At 35.7% G+C, this 19,991-nt stretch overlaps 1 protein-coding gene across 1 annotated transcript in view; it reads right to left on the reverse strand.

Annotated features, from left to right (window-relative positions):
- Positions 1-19,464, reverse strand: part of PLCZ1 (phospholipase C zeta 1) — a 42,042-nt gene extending 22,578 nt beyond the window's left edge. The window contains exons 1-5 of the mRNA XM_081818937.1: positions 19,395-19,464; positions 14,921-15,122; positions 10,097-10,241; positions 4,422-4,571; positions 1,103-1,333 (exon numbers count right to left, since the gene is read on the reverse strand). Coding sequence (XP_081675063.1) covers positions 1,103-1,333; positions 4,422-4,571; positions 10,097-10,241; positions 14,921-15,122; positions 19,395-19,449 — 783 coding nt within the window. The 5' untranslated portion in view covers positions 19,450-19,464. The remainder of the gene's footprint in view (positions 1-1,102; positions 1,334-4,421; positions 4,572-10,096; positions 10,242-14,920; positions 15,123-19,394) is intronic.
- Between the last annotated feature and the right edge of the window lie 527 nt (positions 19,465-19,991).

Below are 19,991 nucleotides of genomic sequence, written 5' to 3' on the forward strand. Positions count from 1 at the left end.
TTTGGGAATAACTTCTGCTGTATGGTACACATTTATTCTTTTACATGTCAGCAACTAGACCTTCTACACCTCTGCTATCCCCTTCCCAAGTTTTGTTTTGGGAAAACATTCAATCCATGGGCTTAAGTATTGATAATGTGGCTCAGACCTGGCTAATCAGAGCTTTGCAGTTCCCTAGCAATAGCATTTGACTCTGGGCTGTGCCCATAACTTGATTAGAGCCAATGCCCAAAAACATTCTCTTTGTCATGTGAGAGATAAGTAGGTCTTCCATTGGATTGAGCCTGAAAGCATCTGAAGCTAAAGCTTTGGAGAAGTCTTGCACCAATGTAGAGAAAGTGGATCCAAAGTTAGAGAAAGAAAGTTCTGTGGACTTTGCTTGAGATATTATACCACGTAATTCCTGAAATCTGAACCCCTTTCCCTGAACTTTTCATTGATGTGGGCCAATTAACTAATTCACATTTTACTTAAACCAGCTGAATTAGTTTAATGTCACTTGCAACCCAAGATACCTTCTTTTGTCATGCTAATTTGTATACTTATAATCTATATATTATAATGGTGATTTTCTTGTCTCTGACAGTATGGTCTCCTTGAGGGCAGAAATATTATGTTGTTTGTATTTTGTACATTGCACAATGCCTAGTACATAAAAATGCATAAAATTGGACCATTAAGAAAACATTAAAAACAGCCAGCAGCACCAGTGGCTCAGTTGATTAGGTGTCTGACTTGATTTCAGCTCAGGTCATGATCTCATGGGTCATGAGATCAAGTGCCTGTCAGGCTCCACGCTCAGTTGGGAGTCTGCTGGAGAGTCTCTCCCTCTCTCTCCCTCTGCCCCTTCCCCCACTCTTGCCCTACTCTCTCTTTCTCTCAAATAAAGAAATAAATTTAAAAAAATAAAAATAACACATATAACTTTAAAATATTCTTTTCCCATGTTAATTTTTTCTAAACAAGTTTTAAATGAAAGACTAGAATTTTTAGAAGGAGAAAAAGATTTTTCCCTCAAAAAAAAAAAGTTTAATTCTCTACCAGTAAGAAAATAAAACAACTTTTCAATCACTTATAAGATTTTCACAAAGTATCATCTCACCCTCCTTCTCCTGAAAAGTGGTAATCCAGCTGCATTAATTGCCCCTGCTTCCTTCTGTGAATCATCTTCTAAAATAGCCAATGCTTTTGATTCTTTGATTTCATCATCCACATCTTGATCTATCTCTTCATATTCTTCTACCTGACCATGCTTATCAGAACCTTTTCTTTCACGGGTTTCCCTTAAGGATCCTATTTTCTTGTTTCTAACTAATATTTTGAATTTTAAGGCCTACAGAAACGATTTGAAAGAGAGATACAATTACACATTTACAGGGAAGTTTGCATTTGAACAGTCATTGAAAAGTCTTTCACCATGTTTTCAGTTAGCCCACAGTAGTAAAATATGTAAGAACTCCATCTTTTTCCATACTCCTATAATACCTTAATAGAAACCAGTGATATTATAGTATTGACCAAAATTTACCCCAAAATAAGCCTGTTATATGATTGGGACTTACTATGGCTCCATTTGTTTTACTTTCCAAAAATTCCTAGTATTTTAAAAAATTGACATACATGAAAATTATATGTGTATATATATATATATGTATACACATATTGTATATATGTATAATTTATATATATTTATTTATAATACATTTTCTATATTTTTATATATATATTAAAATGCTCGAAATGCTATAAAAGAATGTTACAACTTCTGGTAGTAAATGCTTCAGATCATTACTTTGTTATCCAACATTAAAAAGTATTAAATGAAATCAGGTATTCAAAAATGTCTATTGTAATGTTTGACACCTAGAATAGACTAAATTTAAGTTAAAGATTTGCAAATCTTCTTCATATTTCAACTGTATTGGCCACAAGCATCATCAACTCAATATTTCCTGTCCATCAAAACAAGGATCATGGCAAAATTGACCATCAGAGTCACTCATTCTAAATCCAAAGACTTCCAGTTCCTTTCTTTCCCTTACTTATCCCTGCCCTTTTCAACTATTAATTAATTTATCAACGTACTTTTTTTTTTCTAAGGAGGCTCCACACCGAATGTGGGGCTTGAACTCATGACCCTGGGATCAAGAGTTACATGCTCTACTGACTGAGCCAGCCAGGCACCCCTATCAATGTACTTATTAAATGCCTGTTATGTTTAATATATAATGCTGCTGAAATCTGGACTATGAAATAAAGTTCTTTTCTTCGAGTTTGATTTGTCCATTCCCTTTACTATTCTCAGGTACCCACTCGAATTATTCCATCACATTAGACCTTCTCTCTATTACTATGGCCCTTATATTACTCTCTAATATGGAGCTTACCAAAGTGCACTATGCAACCACATTCATCAAAAGCATCACCTGGGCTCAGTCAATTAAGCATCCGCCTCTGATTTGGCTCAGGTCATGATCTCAGGGTCATGGAATCATGCCCTGCATCGGGCTCCACACTGAGTAAGGAGTCTGCTTAAGATTCTCTCTCTACCTCTCCCTCTCCCCCTGCTCTCTCTCTCTCTCTTAAATAGATAAATAAATCTTAAAAAAAAAAAATCATTACCTGGAGTGCTTGTTAAAGGAACAGATTCCTGGGATCTACTTCAAAATTAAAGAATCAGAATCTTGAGTTGTAGGACTGGAATTATGCCACTTTAACAAGTCTCTAGGCAATTCTTTTGTACCCCAGTGACCAAGTGAGGAATGAGAAAGGACTCTATCTCCAATTCCTCATTTAGTCATTGAAAAGCATTCCCTTACTTTAGTACAGAAGCAAAAACGTTAATGAAAACTACATATCTGGATGCAGAAAGTTGATTTATAAATAGGAGGAGGAATCTTATTCCTAGAAAACTATACATTGTTATAATTTCCTGAATTAGACCATTAGATTAAACCTTAGATTACATCTTTGATTAGATTAAATATTTGATGGTATGTTTCCAGCACGTTTCACAAGGTCTTTAATCTCTTTTCTGTCATAATTGAGCACATTTAGTTGTGAGCATTCTCATGGGGTGAAAGAGTCAGTTTTTCCATCTGTTCAATTTTTTTTGTTCATTTCAATACTATCATGATTCTTATACTTCTCATCACCAGTGTCACAACTTTCGTCTTTAAATTTTCCACTCATCTAAATAAAATATGGAAAAATATAAAGGAAAATATTCAAATATTACAAAAACACTGCTCTAAATACCAAAATGATGACACGTCAAAATGAAACTATTGATTGTTAGACAATCATGCAAAAAAAAAAAAAAGTGTCATGCAAAAAAAAAAAAGGTTCGCTCTTCTATCACCTGATGAAATTTGGGGTGAGGAGACTAGGCTGGCAGAAGAAACTAAGAAAGACTGGCCAGAGAGGGAAGAGGAAAACCTAAAAAATATGGTATTACAGAAGAAAGTGTTCCAAGGAAAGGAAGGAGGTTTCCCAGTATTGAATGTTGTGACGGAAAGAAGTCAGATGGTGACTGAAATAGGTCTGTTAGAATTTACTGGTAGAAAAGTCTCTGATGACAATGAGAAACTTACTGAGATGCAGGTGGAAGAAGAAGCTCATTAGGTTGTGAGGAGATGAGAAAGTGGAAATTTGGGTTGAAACAGAGAATAATAAAGAGATAGCTGAAGAGAAATCGAAATCATGAGGCTAGTGTGGGAGTGCTTTTTTAAACCAAGTATTTGAGTATGCTCAGTTGAAGATGGAAAGGATCCCGTAAGAGACACGGAAACTGAAAAGAGCAGATTTAAAAAAAAAAAAAAAGGGAAGGGAAGGGGCACCTAGGTGGCACAGTCAGTTAAGCATCTGACTCTTGGTCTCGGCTCAGGTGGTGATCTCAGGGCTGTGAGATTGAGCCTTGCAGGGGGCTCCACACTCAGTGCAGTCTGCTTAGATTCTTTCTCCCTCTGCCCCTCCCCCAATCTCTTTCTCCCTCTCTCCCTCTCAAGTAAATAAATAAATTTTTTTTAAAAGGGGGTGGGGCAAGCCACCCAGATGCTAAGGAACTGGACACGGACTCTATTAATAACCTAGATCTTTGCCTCTTTCTTCGCCTTTGCCTATAAAACATACCAAAGTCCTGTGGCCTAATATTAACTGACTTGAAATTTTGGACTCATGGGGTGTGGCACACAATAAAAATGTGAGTTTTTACCTATATCCCTATATATTCTCTTTATCAACATACATTTACCTAGATGCTCACGGGAACATTTCCCAGGCAACACATTGCAAAGATACACCTCTATGCATCATCAAAACTAAGCATTTTCATTGATTTCTCACCCAGTTTTATTGATCAATATAATAGTGACATGCTTTTTCTTTTTTTATAAACCTGGGCTTCTGAGACAAAAGGTTACCTTTGGTGAAGGTAGTTTGTCTGGATAATCATCAAGCATATCAGAAAGCAAGGCATCTCCAAAAACAGACTGCAAAATGTCTGCCATCACTTCTTGTTGGGAAGGTGAGCAGTGGTTTTCTAAAGAGAGCACCACTGGGTAGTCAGATGTCTAAAAAATTAACCATTGCTACGGTTATTGATCAGAATGCCTCAGTGATTTTAATGCAATTAATAGAAACAGTTCATCTATTTTAAAACTTACATTCAATGTTCTGTACTTTTGCAAAATAAGTATTCTTTAAACTGAAATTACTTTTGATTTTGACATAACAGGGAACATTAAATCTGTATGAAAAGGAAGATTATTACTATTTATACTAGAAATATAGGAAACAATTGAAGCATCCAACAGTAGGTATTTGTTTAAATAAATTATGCCACGTCCATTTAAAGGAATGATATAAGTCTGGTAAGAAGGAGGTAAAGCTATATATACTGCTATAGAAAGTTATCTATGATATCGTCTTAGGAGGAAAAAACCAAGTTGCTAAAGAGTAAAATTCTACATTTTAATGGTTTAAGCATATATATATTTGCTTACCATATATATTTATTTATTTAGAATTTTTAAATGTGAAGGAAACTTTAACACAGAGAAGTTAGAGGAGATGTTAATTTTCTACTTTTTTAGTCAAAGTCTATAATCAAAACTCATGGCTTTATAATTAGAAACAAAGATAAAGATAATAATAAAGAGAATCTATTAAGTAAAGATGGCTTTACAAAGATATTTTCTGCCATTTGTCACACAAAATAGAGAAACCACATTCATTTGGAGTCTCGTTTAAAATTATTTTCTTTATTTTGTTTCCTATATACTTACCAGGACACAAATTTACCAACTTGTAAACAAGCCAAGGACTTGCAAGGCCTGTTGCATTATCATAGACCTTTGAATAGGAGATACAATATTCTTCCTTTTTAATGTATGAGTATATTGGTTTCTTGTGGCTGCTGTAGCAATCGACCACAAACTTGGTGGCTTGAAGCAACAGAAATTTATTCTTTCATAATTCTAGGGGCCAACCTATAAAAGCAGTTTCACTGGCTAAAATCAAGGGAGCAGCAGGCTCTAAGGGAGATCTATTCCTTCCCTCTTACAGCTTCTGGTGGTTGCCAACCTTTGTTGGCTTGTGGCTGTGTCACTCCAATCTCTACCCCTCATCTTTAGGTTGTCTCCTCTTTGTGGCATTTGGGCCCACCCAGTAATCCTGGATAATCACCTTATCTCAAGGTCCTTGATTTCATCCATCTGCAAAGACTCTTTTTCCAAATAAAGTAACATTTACAGGTTCCAAGAAGTAGAACCTTTGTGGGCCCTTATTCAGCCTACTACAATAACCTCATATATACTCACATACATATAAATGCCCTAGTCTAATATCAAGAGAACATTGTAAAATTTTTTCCCAAATATAAAAAATGATTTTGAAAATAGGCAAAGTGATGGCCTCCAGACAGATTTCTCAATTAGACCCTGACACTCATTGGGGAAAGTTCATCTTTTTTGAGGGGGGAGGGGGGTCTTCTGTGGTCTTTGGCTCCACCTTCAGGGAAGGTCCTCTTGTCTTATCTTGGGCCACATTTGAAGTATGTATTGAGGAGTTTGCTTTCCTTAATACCAGGCTACCTTTGCAGCTCACTTCTTGACCAAGGGTTGTTTTAAGGCTCACCTAAGAATCACACTTGTGTTTTATTTTGCCATGTTGTGTCATGCTATGTTTTGGCAATGTAATTCCCTTAAAATGTTAGACTCCTTACATATACCCACAGTTCTTTCCTAGTCATAATTATCATCTATTTTATTTTATTGCTCTCTCTTCCCCAAATTAATGGTGACTATCTTGAGTAGAAAATTCAACCTTCATAGAGAAGAACACAGACAGCAACCTCTGTGTCCTCAGCTGCAGCAACTTCTTGCTAGACACGTCTCCAAAGGCAAGGGAAACAAAGGCAAAAATGAGCTATGGGGACTTCATCAAGATAAAAAGCTTTTGCACAGCAAAAGAAACAGTCAACAAAACCAAAAGACCACCGACAGAATGGGAGAAGATATTTGCAAATGACATATCAGATAAAGGGCTAGTATCCAAAATCTATAAAGAACTTATCAAACTCAACACCCAAAGAACAAATAATCCAATCAAGAAATGGGCAGAAGACATGAACAGATGTTTCTCCAAAGAAGACATCCAAATTGGCCAACAGACACATGAAAAAATGTTCAACATCACTCAGCATCAGGGAAATACAAATCAAAACCACAAGATACCACCTCACACCAGTCAGAATGGCTAAAGTTAACCACTCAGGAAACACAGATGTTGGTGAGGATGCAGAGAAAAGGACACCCTCTTACACTGTTGATGAGAATGTAAGCTGGTGCAGCCACTCTGGAAAACAGTATGGCCGTTCCTCAAAAGGTTGAAAATAAAGCTATCCTTTGACCCAGCAATTGCACTTTTGGGTATTTACCCCGAAGGTACAAATGTAGTGATCCAAAAGAGCACCTGCACCCCAATGTTTATAGCCAAACTATGATAAGAGCCCAGATGTCCATCAACAGATGAATGGATAAAGAAGATGTGGTATCTATATACAATAGAATACTACTCAGCCATCAAAAAAATGAAATCTTGCGATTTGTGATGACGTGGGTAGAACTAGAGGGTATTATGCTAAGTGAAATAAGTCAGTCAGAGAAAGACAACTATCATATGATCTTGCTGATATGTGGAATTTAAGAAACAAAACAGAGGATAATAGGGGAAGAGAGGAAAAAAATAAAACAAGATGAAATCAGAGAGGGAGACAAACCATAAGAAACTCTTAAGCACAGGACACAAACTGAGGGTTGTTGGAGGGGACAGGGGTGGGGGGATGGGGAACTGGGTGATAGACATCAAGGAGGGCATATGATGTAATGAACACTGGGTATTATATAAGACTGAGGAATCACTAACTTCTACCTCTGAAACGAATAACACATTATATGTTAATTGAATTTAAATAAAAAATAAATAAATAAGAATATACACAGATATTATTCCACTTACATAAAGTATAAAAACAGGAAAACTTAATGTGTGGTATTAGAAGTCAAGACAGTTGCCAGCTCTTGTTTGGGGGTTAATGACTAGGAAAGGCACGAGAAAGATCTCTGGCTATTGGTTATGTATGTTCAATTTGTAGAAAGGTATCAACCTGTATGATGTTGATTTATATACTTGTACATAAATATAATACAGATTATATTTCAATAAAAATTTTGTAAAAAATGAAAGGTGGGAGTGAAAAATAAATAAATATATGATAAAATAAAATAATGTAATATAATCTTTCAAAAAAAAAAAAGAAAGAAAATTCAATCTTTGATCTAACCTTTGCTACAAAACTGAGTCACCCTGTTCAGCTGAGAAGTCTCATTGAGTCTTTGTTGTTCAAAACCTTTTTTTCATTCCATCTCTTTCTCTTTGAGTCTTAGAAGCTGTAAGGGTTTCCATACTTTCAAGGTCTTTGAATTTTTAGATTGCCTCTATTCCCTCAGTTACCCACCCTGAAGGATGGGAGAGGGCTTGCTATGCAAGTATTTGGGAAGTGTTTTGGACAAAAGGAACAGGGAGTTTAAGGGCTTTGAGCTGTGTCTGAAAAAGAGTAAGGATGCCAGAATGGCCGTGTGAACAATGGAGACACAAGTAGGAGTCAGAGGTAACAGAAAACAGGTTAAACGTGTATTTCAGTTCATATTTTGAGTGGGATTGAAGGTTTTGAGAAGGGGAATGACATGATTTGGCTTACCAAAAAGTCACTCTGACTGAAACATTGAGATGAAACTGCAGGGGAAAGGGAAAGAAGGGGTTAATTGCAATAATCCAAGTGAGAGGTGATGGTAGTTGCCCAGGACAGTGACAGTGAGAGTGGGGAGAAGGGGTTAAGTTCAGTATATATTTTGAAAGTAGACCCACAAGGATATACTAAAGAACTTATTGAAGGGTTGGAGAGAAATGAGGTGAGAAGGGTTAAAGTTGATAATGATTTAGGCTTGAACACAGGAGTTACCAGTAACTGAGATGGGGAAGACCATGAGAAGAGCAGACCCGGGCGGAAGAGGAATATCTGGAACTCAGTTCTAAGCATGTTAAGTTAAATATGCCAGTTAAATATGCAAGAGGAGAGGGGTGCCTTTGTGGCTCAGTCGTTAAGTGTCTGCCTTTGGCTCAGATCATGATCTCAGGGTCCTGGGATCAAGCCCCGCATCGGGCTCCCTGCTCAGCGGGAAGCCTGCTTCTCCCTCTCCCACTCCCCCTCTTGTGTTCCCTCTCTCGCTATATCTCTCTCTGTCAAATAAATAAATAAAATCTTAAAAAAAATATATGCAAGCGGAGATATCCAGGACATACTTGTCTATGTTGGTATAGAGTTCAAGGGAGAGATATAAATTTAGAAATCATTAGAAATTAAATGTTTAAGAGAATCAATGCCAGGGCGCCTGGGTGGCTCAGTCGTTAAGCGTCTGCCTTCGGCTCAGGTCATGATCCCAGGGTCCTGGGATCGAGCCCTGCATCGGGCTCCCTGCTCCGCGGGAAGCCTGCTTCTCCCCCTCCCACTCCCCCTGCTTGTGTTCCCTCTCTCGCTGTGTCTCTCTGTCAAATAAATAAATAAAATCTTTAAAAAAAAAAAAAAGAGAATCAATGCCATGTATTAATGTTTTATACTAAAATAGAAATTTTTCATGTTTTATATGTATATTTTGTAAATTTTTAGTATTTTATACTCATATAATAAAGGAGTCGATTTAAATTTGTGATTTTTAAGTTATGTTTATATTTACAGATAATGTATTGACCTACTTAGGAGAACTTCAAGTTTATCAAATTTGTAAGTTTAATTTATTAGATATACATTGTTTAAGTACTCAGTAAGATTTTATTAAATCTCTTCAATGGCACTGCAATTGAAGTACTTAAGAAAGAAATCAAATATACTAACTTTACAAAAACAATTTAAAATGTCTGAAGGTGGTTAATTAGCCAAGTTCGTAAATAGAACCAAGTATTATTTTAAGCAGAGTGTTAAAACCCACTCAACTTATAGACTAGGATTTGTAGGCTGAATTTAGAAGCTCTCAAAAGAACTAGATCTTTGAATCTGTAACCTTAATAAATTCAACAATAATTTTTTAAAATCCAAAGTAAACTTCTAAACATTCTTTGCTGTATGAATTGCTGCCATCATAGTCACAAAACTGTCAACAATCTATACAATACATTGTTGACATATTTTATTGTGCATTTTGAAAGTAAAGTACTTGAATGTTGGTAAAATATTTACTATTATATAGACCAGTATTTCTCAAATTTTTTTTGGCCATAACTCACAGTAAGAAATATATTTTACATTGTAACACAATACACACACACACACACACACACATAATTAAACAAAAAGTTCCCTGAAACATTCATCCCACTACTTGAGATTAACTTTGATAAATCTACCTTTAACTACATACTACATAGATCATAAAACACCATTTGAAATATCACTGATCTAAACTAAGGGCGAGCATTATAGGATTTTGAAGCAAGTAAATTATATTGTGCTTAGATAACTATAACAAAGATACGCACGTACTATGAATGCATATTTCTGTATCGATTGGATAACAGTTTTAAACAGAATCTTGCTGGTGAGTGTATAACCATGGTATACAACAGGTTCATTTCGTGATCCATCCCAGCAGTCAATTTCCAGACAGCGACATCCTTTCACAAGGGCACTAGCAAAATTGAAACAAAATAAATTGTCATTTCTGGATCACCAAAAATGTATGCTATAGTATCAAAATATCCCAAAAATTATTTGTGATTTTGCAACAAATGCATAACAGAAGCCATAAAAAAGACAAGTAGTTGCGTTGAACTGAACACAATTTCCTTCTTTTCTGTGAGCACAGCCCAACATGGAAGTAACATGTGCCAGCCACAGTTTCAGCACCACCAAGATGGTGCAATGTGGAGTTCTGGGGACTGTGAATCCTGCAATTTCTCCCTAGTCCTTGCGCTCTCATTTCTACAAGGGCAGGAACTAAAATTTCAGCCTCATAAAAAAATGTTTTCTAGATATAGTTCATGATCAATAAACATTTATTGTGTTTTTATTAGGAAAGAATGGGAATTCTAGAGATGTAAGAAAACAAGTGGCAGGCAGACAGAAGTGATCTCCTAAAATAGAATCTTGGAAGAGAAACTGAATGAAAAGAGGGCTGACTTGAGACATCAGGATTTTAGAATTGACAGCCATGTATCAGGAAGTAGATAGAAGAAGCCCGCTGCTATACTTGAAGATCTTTTTCCCAGAGAAAACCAAGTTAACACTTGTTTTCCAGGAAGTATATTGAGTTATCCCACTGTGTCTAAGCCAGTGGTTTTCAGTCAGGACAATTTTAACCCCTAGGAGACATTTGGCAATGTCTGCAGACACTTTGGGTTGCCACACCTGGTAATGGGAAGGAAATTTGTAACTGGAATCTAATTCATAGAAGCCAGTGTTCCTGCTAAACATTCTACCATGCACAGGACCAGACCCCCACAGCAAGGAACGATCTGACCTCAAATGTGAAGATTTGAAAAACCCTACCCTAAACCATAACAGGAAAAGGGAGTGTGGTCCCAACACCAAGTACTTGATAGAAAATCAGTAGGTCTCCCAAACAGAAACAAAGGGACCATATGAGAAAATAGACCTTTTAGATCTAACACTCCTTGGGGGATCAAATTTAGTCACCTTTCTAAGGATATGACTCAAGCAATAGTCAGGGACAAGTGTTAACTGAGCAAAGATAAAGCAATTACGACCCCCAAATCCAGGTGCTGAATTCAGAAAATAAAGAGATCTTATGCTCCTTTGGGAATAATATGGATGAAAGATGGAGGGAACCCGAGGAGGTAGAGCATTAGAGGGGAAGGATATCTCGTCTATCTTGGAGGCTTCACCAAAACAGTGCAAAATATAAAATTAAATAATTAATAAATTTTTTTGAGTTTTTTGGAGGTTTGTTTTTTAAGACCATTTTTGTTTTACTTTTTAAGTGCACACGGCTTTATTCAGGTATATAGTTATGCACTATAATGTAAAATTTCAGAGTTTTGTTAGTCTGCTTCTCCTTGTGTTGGAGAAATGACCTAGTGTGCTCTTCTAAGAAAATTTTGTTTACCCATTGATATTTCCATGGGTGAATTAGGTGATAATCTAATTTACGTACAAGTCCTGAACTGGGCTATATTTGTAGAATTCAAAATGAATGTATTTCTCTTCTCATCTTGTGGATTTATTTACATATTTAGATTTTAAATTGGAGAAGAAGCAATATCTATTCGTAAACTTTATTAATTGCCATTAAAAAATGTTTGCATCACTCTCCTCTTAGTTGATTGTCAAAGTAAATTATCTTGCCTTTTTTTTATCACTACAAAATATCAGTCCTCTGGGCTGTTACCAGAGAATAATATTGAACGTTCCGCGGGGAAAACAAAAAAAACTGCCAAAAACCAAATTGTGAAAGAAAACTTTCCATGAAGGACAACCTAAATAATACTGGTTCTTGCTACTTCTCTAGATAGCTTTAATTTTATCCTTAGATCAAGCCAACCTTTACCGAACTGTTTATTTCCATTACATGGTTTGGTCCCCGGCAAAAATGATTTGAGTGGATTTCACTGTGTCAAGCCAACTCCTTTTATTCAGAGACACATAAAAGAAAGTTGTGTCTCCCCCAGTGGTGTTAGGGAAGCCACTTTCTACTATTTCACACTGAATCCCCTTTTAGGAAATGAATAATAGAAATGTCTCTGTCACTCAGTAAAAAAAAAAAAAAAAAAAAAAAAAAAAAAATTCCACTTAAATAAGTTTAAGGGGCTTTTCATGGATTAAAATATTTAATGCTATAAGGCAGTTAATATTAGTCTTCCTCTTTTAGAGATGAGGACTTTGAGAATCAAAGAGATTGGAGCTGGGGCGCCTGGGTGGCTCAGTCCTCAAGCATCTGCCTTCAGCTCAGGTCATGATCCCAGGGTCCTGGGGTCGAGCCCCACGTCAGGCTCCATGTTCAGCGGGAAGACTGCTTCTCCCTCTCCCATTCCCCCTACTTGTGTTCCCTCTCTCGCTGTGTCTCTCTCTGGCAAATAAATAAATAACCTTAAAAAAAAAAAACAAAGAGGTTGTAGCTGACACATAATTAACAAAGGACGGAAAGAGAGGAAAGATCAGCACCAGAAACTTTGCGTTAATCGATCGTTACATTATACCACCTCTCCTATGTAGAGAAATTTTGAAAAACTTGCATTCTAAGAGTGTATCTTCCACAAGTGGGTGGAAGAAATACAATTAAATTTAAATACAATTAAATTAAATTAAAATTTAAATGTTTAATTGGGCAGAATATTTTCTTCATTCAAAAGCAAATTTTCTGCATTTCTAAGTCAACTTGACTAAAATGCATTTTTTCCCTTTTTAAAAAATTAATTAAGTATGAGTAGAAATTTCTGTAATGAAAGTATAGCTATGAATTGGGTTATCCTTATGGAATTCTAAATGGACACATTTCTGAGCTCATGAATTCATGTGTTTACCTAAGATTTTAAATTGGTGAAGCCATGTTCATTTGTAAGTTTAATATTATCATGGAATTATGAGATATCTTTTCCACCCATGATATCCTTAATTAATGTCAACCAATCACATAGCTTTGAATATCATCTGTGTATTGATGACTTCCAATTCTATTTTTCTAGTCTAGATATTTCTTCTAAGTCCCAGACACATATACTTACCTGACTGACCTAGCCCTTTGACAATGAATTGGTATCTCAACTAAATGTGGGAACTGTTACACTCTTGCTTTTGCCTCACAACCTAGAATGGCCTCAGCAGGCTTCACTATCTCTGTCAATAGTATCATTGTACGCTAAGTTATCAGACCAAAAATCTTGATAGTATTCTCTTTCACTTATACCTCCCTTCAGATCACCTGGTAAGCCTTCTTGGCTCCACCTCCTTAAAATATTTCAAATTCAACCACTGATCTCAACAGCTGCCTCATGAATTCATCATCTACATAACCATCATCAGCTGCATTGCTACAATATCTTCTCTAGTCATCTTCTACCTCCACTCCTACACCATCAGTCTTTCCTGCACAGTAGAAAGTAAATCGAATTATGACATTTTAAGGAAAACCTCTCCAATGGCTTCCCAATGCAACTGGAATAAAATCCAGTCTCCTTTCCATGGCCTCTAAGACCTTCATAAACTGACCCTGTCTACTTCCTCAAACTCATCTCCCTTCATTCTCCATTCATTTGTTTCCAGCCAAACTTGCTTTCTCTCATTTGAATATGCCTAAGCATTTATTATTTCTTCTACTTAGTGTGCCCTTCCTACCAAATATTTCTGAGGTTTCCTCTTTATCATCACTCAGACCAAACTATGTGACCCCTTGAGAATCCTTTCTTGACACTTTAAATAAAGTAACACCCTCCACCCCATCTTTACTTTCTCTCATGTTACCTTAGTTTACTTTCTCCATGTGACTAATCTGTCCTTGAAAATATCAATCTGTTTACCTGCTTATGATGTCTATTCTCATGAACACATGAGCTCTGAAAATCTTGTTCACCAATAGATTCTCAGATGACTGCCTAAGCTGAAGCCTGGTATTGACAGTGTGATACATTGTAGAGTGCAAACTTCGAGGTGTGGCATAGATTGCTTAATCTATGTAAATCATTTGACATATAAATCTCTATATTTATCTATCTAATCTATAAATGCCAAAGTATATAATTTATCTATTTATGTGTTGCCTTTACTTGTAGATGGTGTCTTGATGTCTGGGAAATAATTTTAACTATATTTTTTAAAAATCTAAGATGTTTTGGGGCACCTGGATGGCTCAGCCGTTAAGCGTCTGCCTTCGGCTCAGGTCATGATCTCAGGGTCCTGGGATCGAGCCCCACATCGGGCTCCCTGCTCGGTGGGAAGCCTGCTTCTCCCTCTCCCACTCCCCCTGCTTGTGTTCCCTCTCTCGCTGTGTCTCTCTCTGTCAAATAAATAAATAAAATCTTTAAAAAATCTAAGATGTTTTGGTGAAATAAGATAAGAACATTCTTCTTCATATAGTTTCCTATAGGAGATATCCAAATTATTCAGGAAACCTCAGAGGGGCAATAATCAGGGAAAGAAGGTCAATAGGCAGAATTTGAAGGAAAGTGTATGATACTAAAATATAGAATAATTATATAGCCATCGAAGGTTGGCTCTCCAAGATATTCACAAATCAAAATTTCTTTTTCCTATGTTTTTGCACAACATCCATAGTCTTCTTTTACTGTGAATTACCACTTATTGGAACTTCCAAGTGCTGTAAAATGTAATGGATATAAAAATCAAAATAAATACCTTACATATCCCCAAAGGTCACTTGGTCCCAGTAACTGGTCAGATACCAAGTATGTATTATGTGAACTTGAAATAAAATAATCATTTAATGGATGATTCATATCTTGATAAACTTTTCCACAATCAGTTTTAAGTATCTGACATTCAGGTGAACCCATGTATCTTATAAAACCTTCAAATGACATCTGGTGTGCTCTCTTAACTATAAAAAATAAAGGGATGCAGAAATATCATTAACTGTATAAAAATTACATCTCATTTTAAAATTTATTCTATAGTAGAGCATGTTTCTAAAATATTCATTTAGAATTAATATTGATACTATTTCTAATTTTTCTGTGGAAACAATTTTTTTCTAATGAATACCCCTAGTTCTTCTGTATCAACATTCAAGTAGAGAGTATATTATTTAATTCATCTCTGATTTTTTAACGTTTTAAAAATACGTATAAGAGGGGTGCCTGGGTGGCTCAGTCATTGGGCATCTGCCTTCGGCTCATGTCATGATCCCATGGTCCTGGGATCAAGCCTCGCATCGGGCTCCCTGCTTGGCAGGAAGCCTGCTTCTCCCTCTCCCACTCCCCCTGCTTGTGTTCCCTCTCTCACTGTGTCTCTCTCTGTCAAATAAATAAATAAAATCTTTTAAAAAAATACATATAGGAAAATACATATATCATAGGTCAATGAATTTCCATAAGCTAAACATCTAGATAAGCAGCACCCACCTCAAAAAACAAAACATTGCAGCACCCCAGAAGCCTGCCTTCTGCTAACTTTTCAGTTTCTCCCTCCTAACTCAAGTGTATTCAGTGGTCTGGCTTCTAATCACCTAGATTAGTTTTCTCTGTTTTTTGTGCTTTATAGGAATGAATTCACACACTACATATTTTTTTGTGGCTGATTTATTTTGCTCAACATTGTTTCTATGATTTATTCATAGCTGCATATAGTTAGACATTGTTTATTCCCATTGTTGGATAGTATTCCATTGTGTGAGTACACCACAATTATTTATCAATTTTATTCTTGAGGAGCAGTTAGATCATTTCCAGTTGGAGGCTCTTACAGAGAATGCTGCTATAAACAACCAGTAAATGTCTTTTGGTGCAAATATGTATACATTTCTGTTGGGTACATGTTTATGAATGGAATTGCTGGATCATTTGCATATTAGCATCTTTAGTATAAACTATCGCTGAACTTTTATACTATTGGCATAACATTACCAAAATTATGTATTTAAGCAAAACACTGACTCTGGAATCAGACAGTTTTAGTTAAATCTATTTACTTGTTACACATTAAGCATGTTAGTTAACTTCTCCCTATCTTTGGGATGATGGTAATCATAGCTCCTATCCTTATATATTAGTTACATAAATTAGCTCTATCAATGCTAGTTGTTATTATTATTTTGTTATTCATAATTCAGTTTGTCTCAAAATAACAGCTGGTGTGAATATTCACTTTAAACTAGAGAGTGATCCTTGACAAAGAATTTTATTTCTGGGAATTTATACTATAGAAATAGAGACTCAGACAAAGATTGATATGCAAGAATGCTCGCTCACACTAGCGTTATTTATAAAAGCAAAATAAATGGGGGAGAAAACAAATTAAGGCTCAAAATATGATACAGTACTAAGCAGCAATTAAAGATAATGTATCAGAAAAAATATATAGTGACAAAAGTAAATGTTTATTACTTCATAAAAGTGAAAAAGCCAGCATTCAAAATGCTATTACAATTTTGGCTTAAAAAAATGAAAGCTAGAAATGAATACATAAAATGTTTATAGGCAGGCAAACTCTCTGTTTGAAAGACATGAAAATTTAGGAGTATGGGAGCATATGGGCAAATGCATCATATATTGTAATAGTAAAGATTTGCATGAATTTATTCTTTTTTCTGGAGCAGTGATTGCTTTATAGCCCTTTTGAACTACTGAATAATTAAGTTAATATCTCTGATAATGGAATAGAAAACAAACAAACTCATTTTGTGCCCTTAAAAGCTACAAGATTGAGATGAGAGTTAATCTCATGGATATTTAAAAGATTTTATTTATTTATTTGAGACAGAGAGAATGAGAGAGACATAGAGCACATGAGAGGAGGGAGGGTCAGAGGGAGAAGCAGACTCCCCGCTGAGCAGGGAGCCCAATGTGGGACTCGATCCCGGGACTCCAGGATCATGACCTGAGCCGAAGGCAGTCGCTTAACTGAGCCACCCACGCGCCCAATCTCATGGATATTTAAAAACCTCTTTTGGTGCACATCACGTACCAAAGTGGGATGAGATTGAGGAGCCAGCAGCATTTGGGACTATCCAATCATAATTCTAATTGGCCTTAATAAGTGATCAATAAGCATGTAAATGAAACACAAGGTCTTGGCTGTGTGTGAAAGTATCTGAGCCGGAGGGAGGCTCAAACGATGTAATGGATGAACAGTGTAGTATTATAGTTAAAATGCAAACACAGTTCCAAGATGTCACTGCCAACCATTTCATTATCCTTTTTTCTTTTTGATTTACCCCTGCAGGTAACGGTGCCAAAGTAAATTTTTTTTTTTTTTTGAATACTCACTACTACATCAGTGCTACTCAAAGAGCTTATCTGTGGACTGGTTGTTTCCAGTCAGCAATTGCATAAAGAGCTTGAGTCAAAACATAAATCAATTCATTACTTCTTTAGAGAAAATTTTTGCTGTTAAAAAAAGAAGAAGTAGTCAGCTGAACTTATCAGGCATGCTTAGTGGTGTAGTTGTTTTACATCCTGGTGCAAGCTCTTTATCTTGTTGCAAACCTGCAAAAATTTTAATAGTGATCACACCAAACTCTTACTAGTACTGCATTCAGTCTTACCACTGCAACTCTCCAAAATCTTTTCATGACAGTGAGTCATGGAGCCCAAATCCTAATTATGACCTGCAAGACAAACATGACTTGATCCCTGCTTATCTCCCAAATTCATCTTGCCCTCATTCTCCAAGTTCCAGCCACACTGTTCTCTTATTTCTTGAATTCTCCAACTCATGTCCAGTACTTTTCTTCCCTTGACCTCAGAAACTTCTCCCATTTTGTCACATGACTAGTTCTTTTTTATCAATTTGGTGTCAGCTTAAAGGTCACATCCTCAGAATGGACCACCCTAAACACCCAACCAGAGCTAGTCTTCCTGGGTTGTTTACTCTCTATCACTCACAGTACAGAGCATTCTGTGGAATCATCCTTTTATATATTTATTCATTGTCAGTCTCCTTCACACCCCCATCATTAACATAAGACCTACTTTGCCTTATTCTTCATAAGGCAGTATCCTCAGTCCCCAGAAGCAGACTTGGTTGCCACAAATAAATATTGGAATAAGTTATGAATATGTGACTCAATGAAGAAATGTTTGATTTTGTTAGAACCCATATTATCATAAACATTGGTACATAAACCAACTTTCAAAGGCAGAACTTGAACTTTCATACTTCCCTTGTTAAATAAATATTCTGAGCTATTTTATTAATTTGTGTAGGGCTAAACACTGCTTTAATGGTACTTTTACATAATTATGTGAATATTTTATTATATTATGTCTATTTTCATTTAAAGATACGCATAAGTGGAAAAAATGTGAAATGTTTTGCCCATTAAAAAGTGGGACAAAGATCAAAAATTATATGACACATGATTAGCTTAAATGGTCATTTAATTCAAACTAGAGGACTAAGGGTGCCTGGGTGGCTCAGTAGGGCTTCAGCTCAGGTCATGATCTCGGGTCCTGGGATTGAGCCCCTGTCAGGCTCCCCGCTCAGTGAAGAGTCTGCTTCTCCCTCTCCCTCTACCCCTGCCTCCACTCATGCTCTCCCTCTCTCTCTCTCTTTCAAATAAATAAAATCTTTTAAAAAATAAAATAAAATAAACCAGATGACTATATTCAAAAATGAAGGAAAATTTTTTTTCATGTTTATGAAACTTTATAGACAATTATGTATATAAACAATGAAGAAAGTAGTGATTTTGTAATATTTTACTTTTTTCCTAGAATAGTTTTCACTTAGCTATTTAATACTTCCATATATTTTCAGTAGTATAATGTATAAATGTAGAAGACTATTACTTGGTTTTTAACTTATTAATGAAAATGAAGACTCTTTCATCACAGTACACGTAACAGAATCTCATCTTGCTTTTCATGCCTAAGCTGGTCTCTGAACACTTAAGAGATATACCAAAGCAGTTTAAAAAAAAAAAAAAAAAAAGGAAGCTTGACAATGAAGAAGGAAAGAATGTAACTGTTTTCACAGTGCAGTTTTCTAAAAAGTATATATACAGTCTATAAAATATAGAAATAAAACTGCCAATATTTTACATTATCCAGAAGAAATCTGACCCATCCCAAAATTTTAACTTGATAACTGTAATTCATAAAAAAATACTGTGCATTTAGATATTTGAGAAAACTTTGAAATGTAAGCATACCTTCTTCAATAGGCTCATACTTTTGAATGATCTCAAAAGCAATATTTGTGGTCATGTCAAGTGCATACTGTTCTTGTATCAAAAATTGAAGCAGGTTTTTTTCAAAAAGAAATCTCTGGTTTCCAGAATATGTGTTGAAAATCTCAATAATTTCTTCTCTGTGTGCAATAATTCGATAAATTGATCTAAATTCTTCTATGGTGATTCTTCCTTGCTTCAGCCTGTCATTATCCTACTAAAAAAAAATGACTGGTGGGCTCACATTGTGAATATAAAAAATACACAAAATAAATAGTTTATAGAGTATTTGTGTAATATATATAACAACTAATACTTGAAAGAAGATGAATCTTACATTGGATTCTTATCTCAAATAAAATATATAGAACTGCATGAAATGATGCTGAAGTTGGAAAAAGGTAAGTGGAAAATACCACTTAAAACCCAGTGGCCAAAGATGTCCATCGACAGATGAATGGATAAAGAAGATGTGGTATATATATACAATGGAATATTATGCAGCCATCAAAAGGAATGATATCTTGCCATTTGCAACGACATGGATGGAACTGGAGGGTATTATGTTGAGTGAAATAA

The sequence above is a fragment of the Leptonychotes weddellii genome, chromosome 5 (genome assembly GCF_054177405.1).
Source record: "Leptonychotes weddellii isolate Sample4059 chromosome 5, ASM5417740v2, whole genome shotgun sequence".
NCBI classification, from domain to species: Eukaryota; Metazoa; Chordata; class Mammalia; order Carnivora; family Phocidae; genus Leptonychotes; species Leptonychotes weddellii.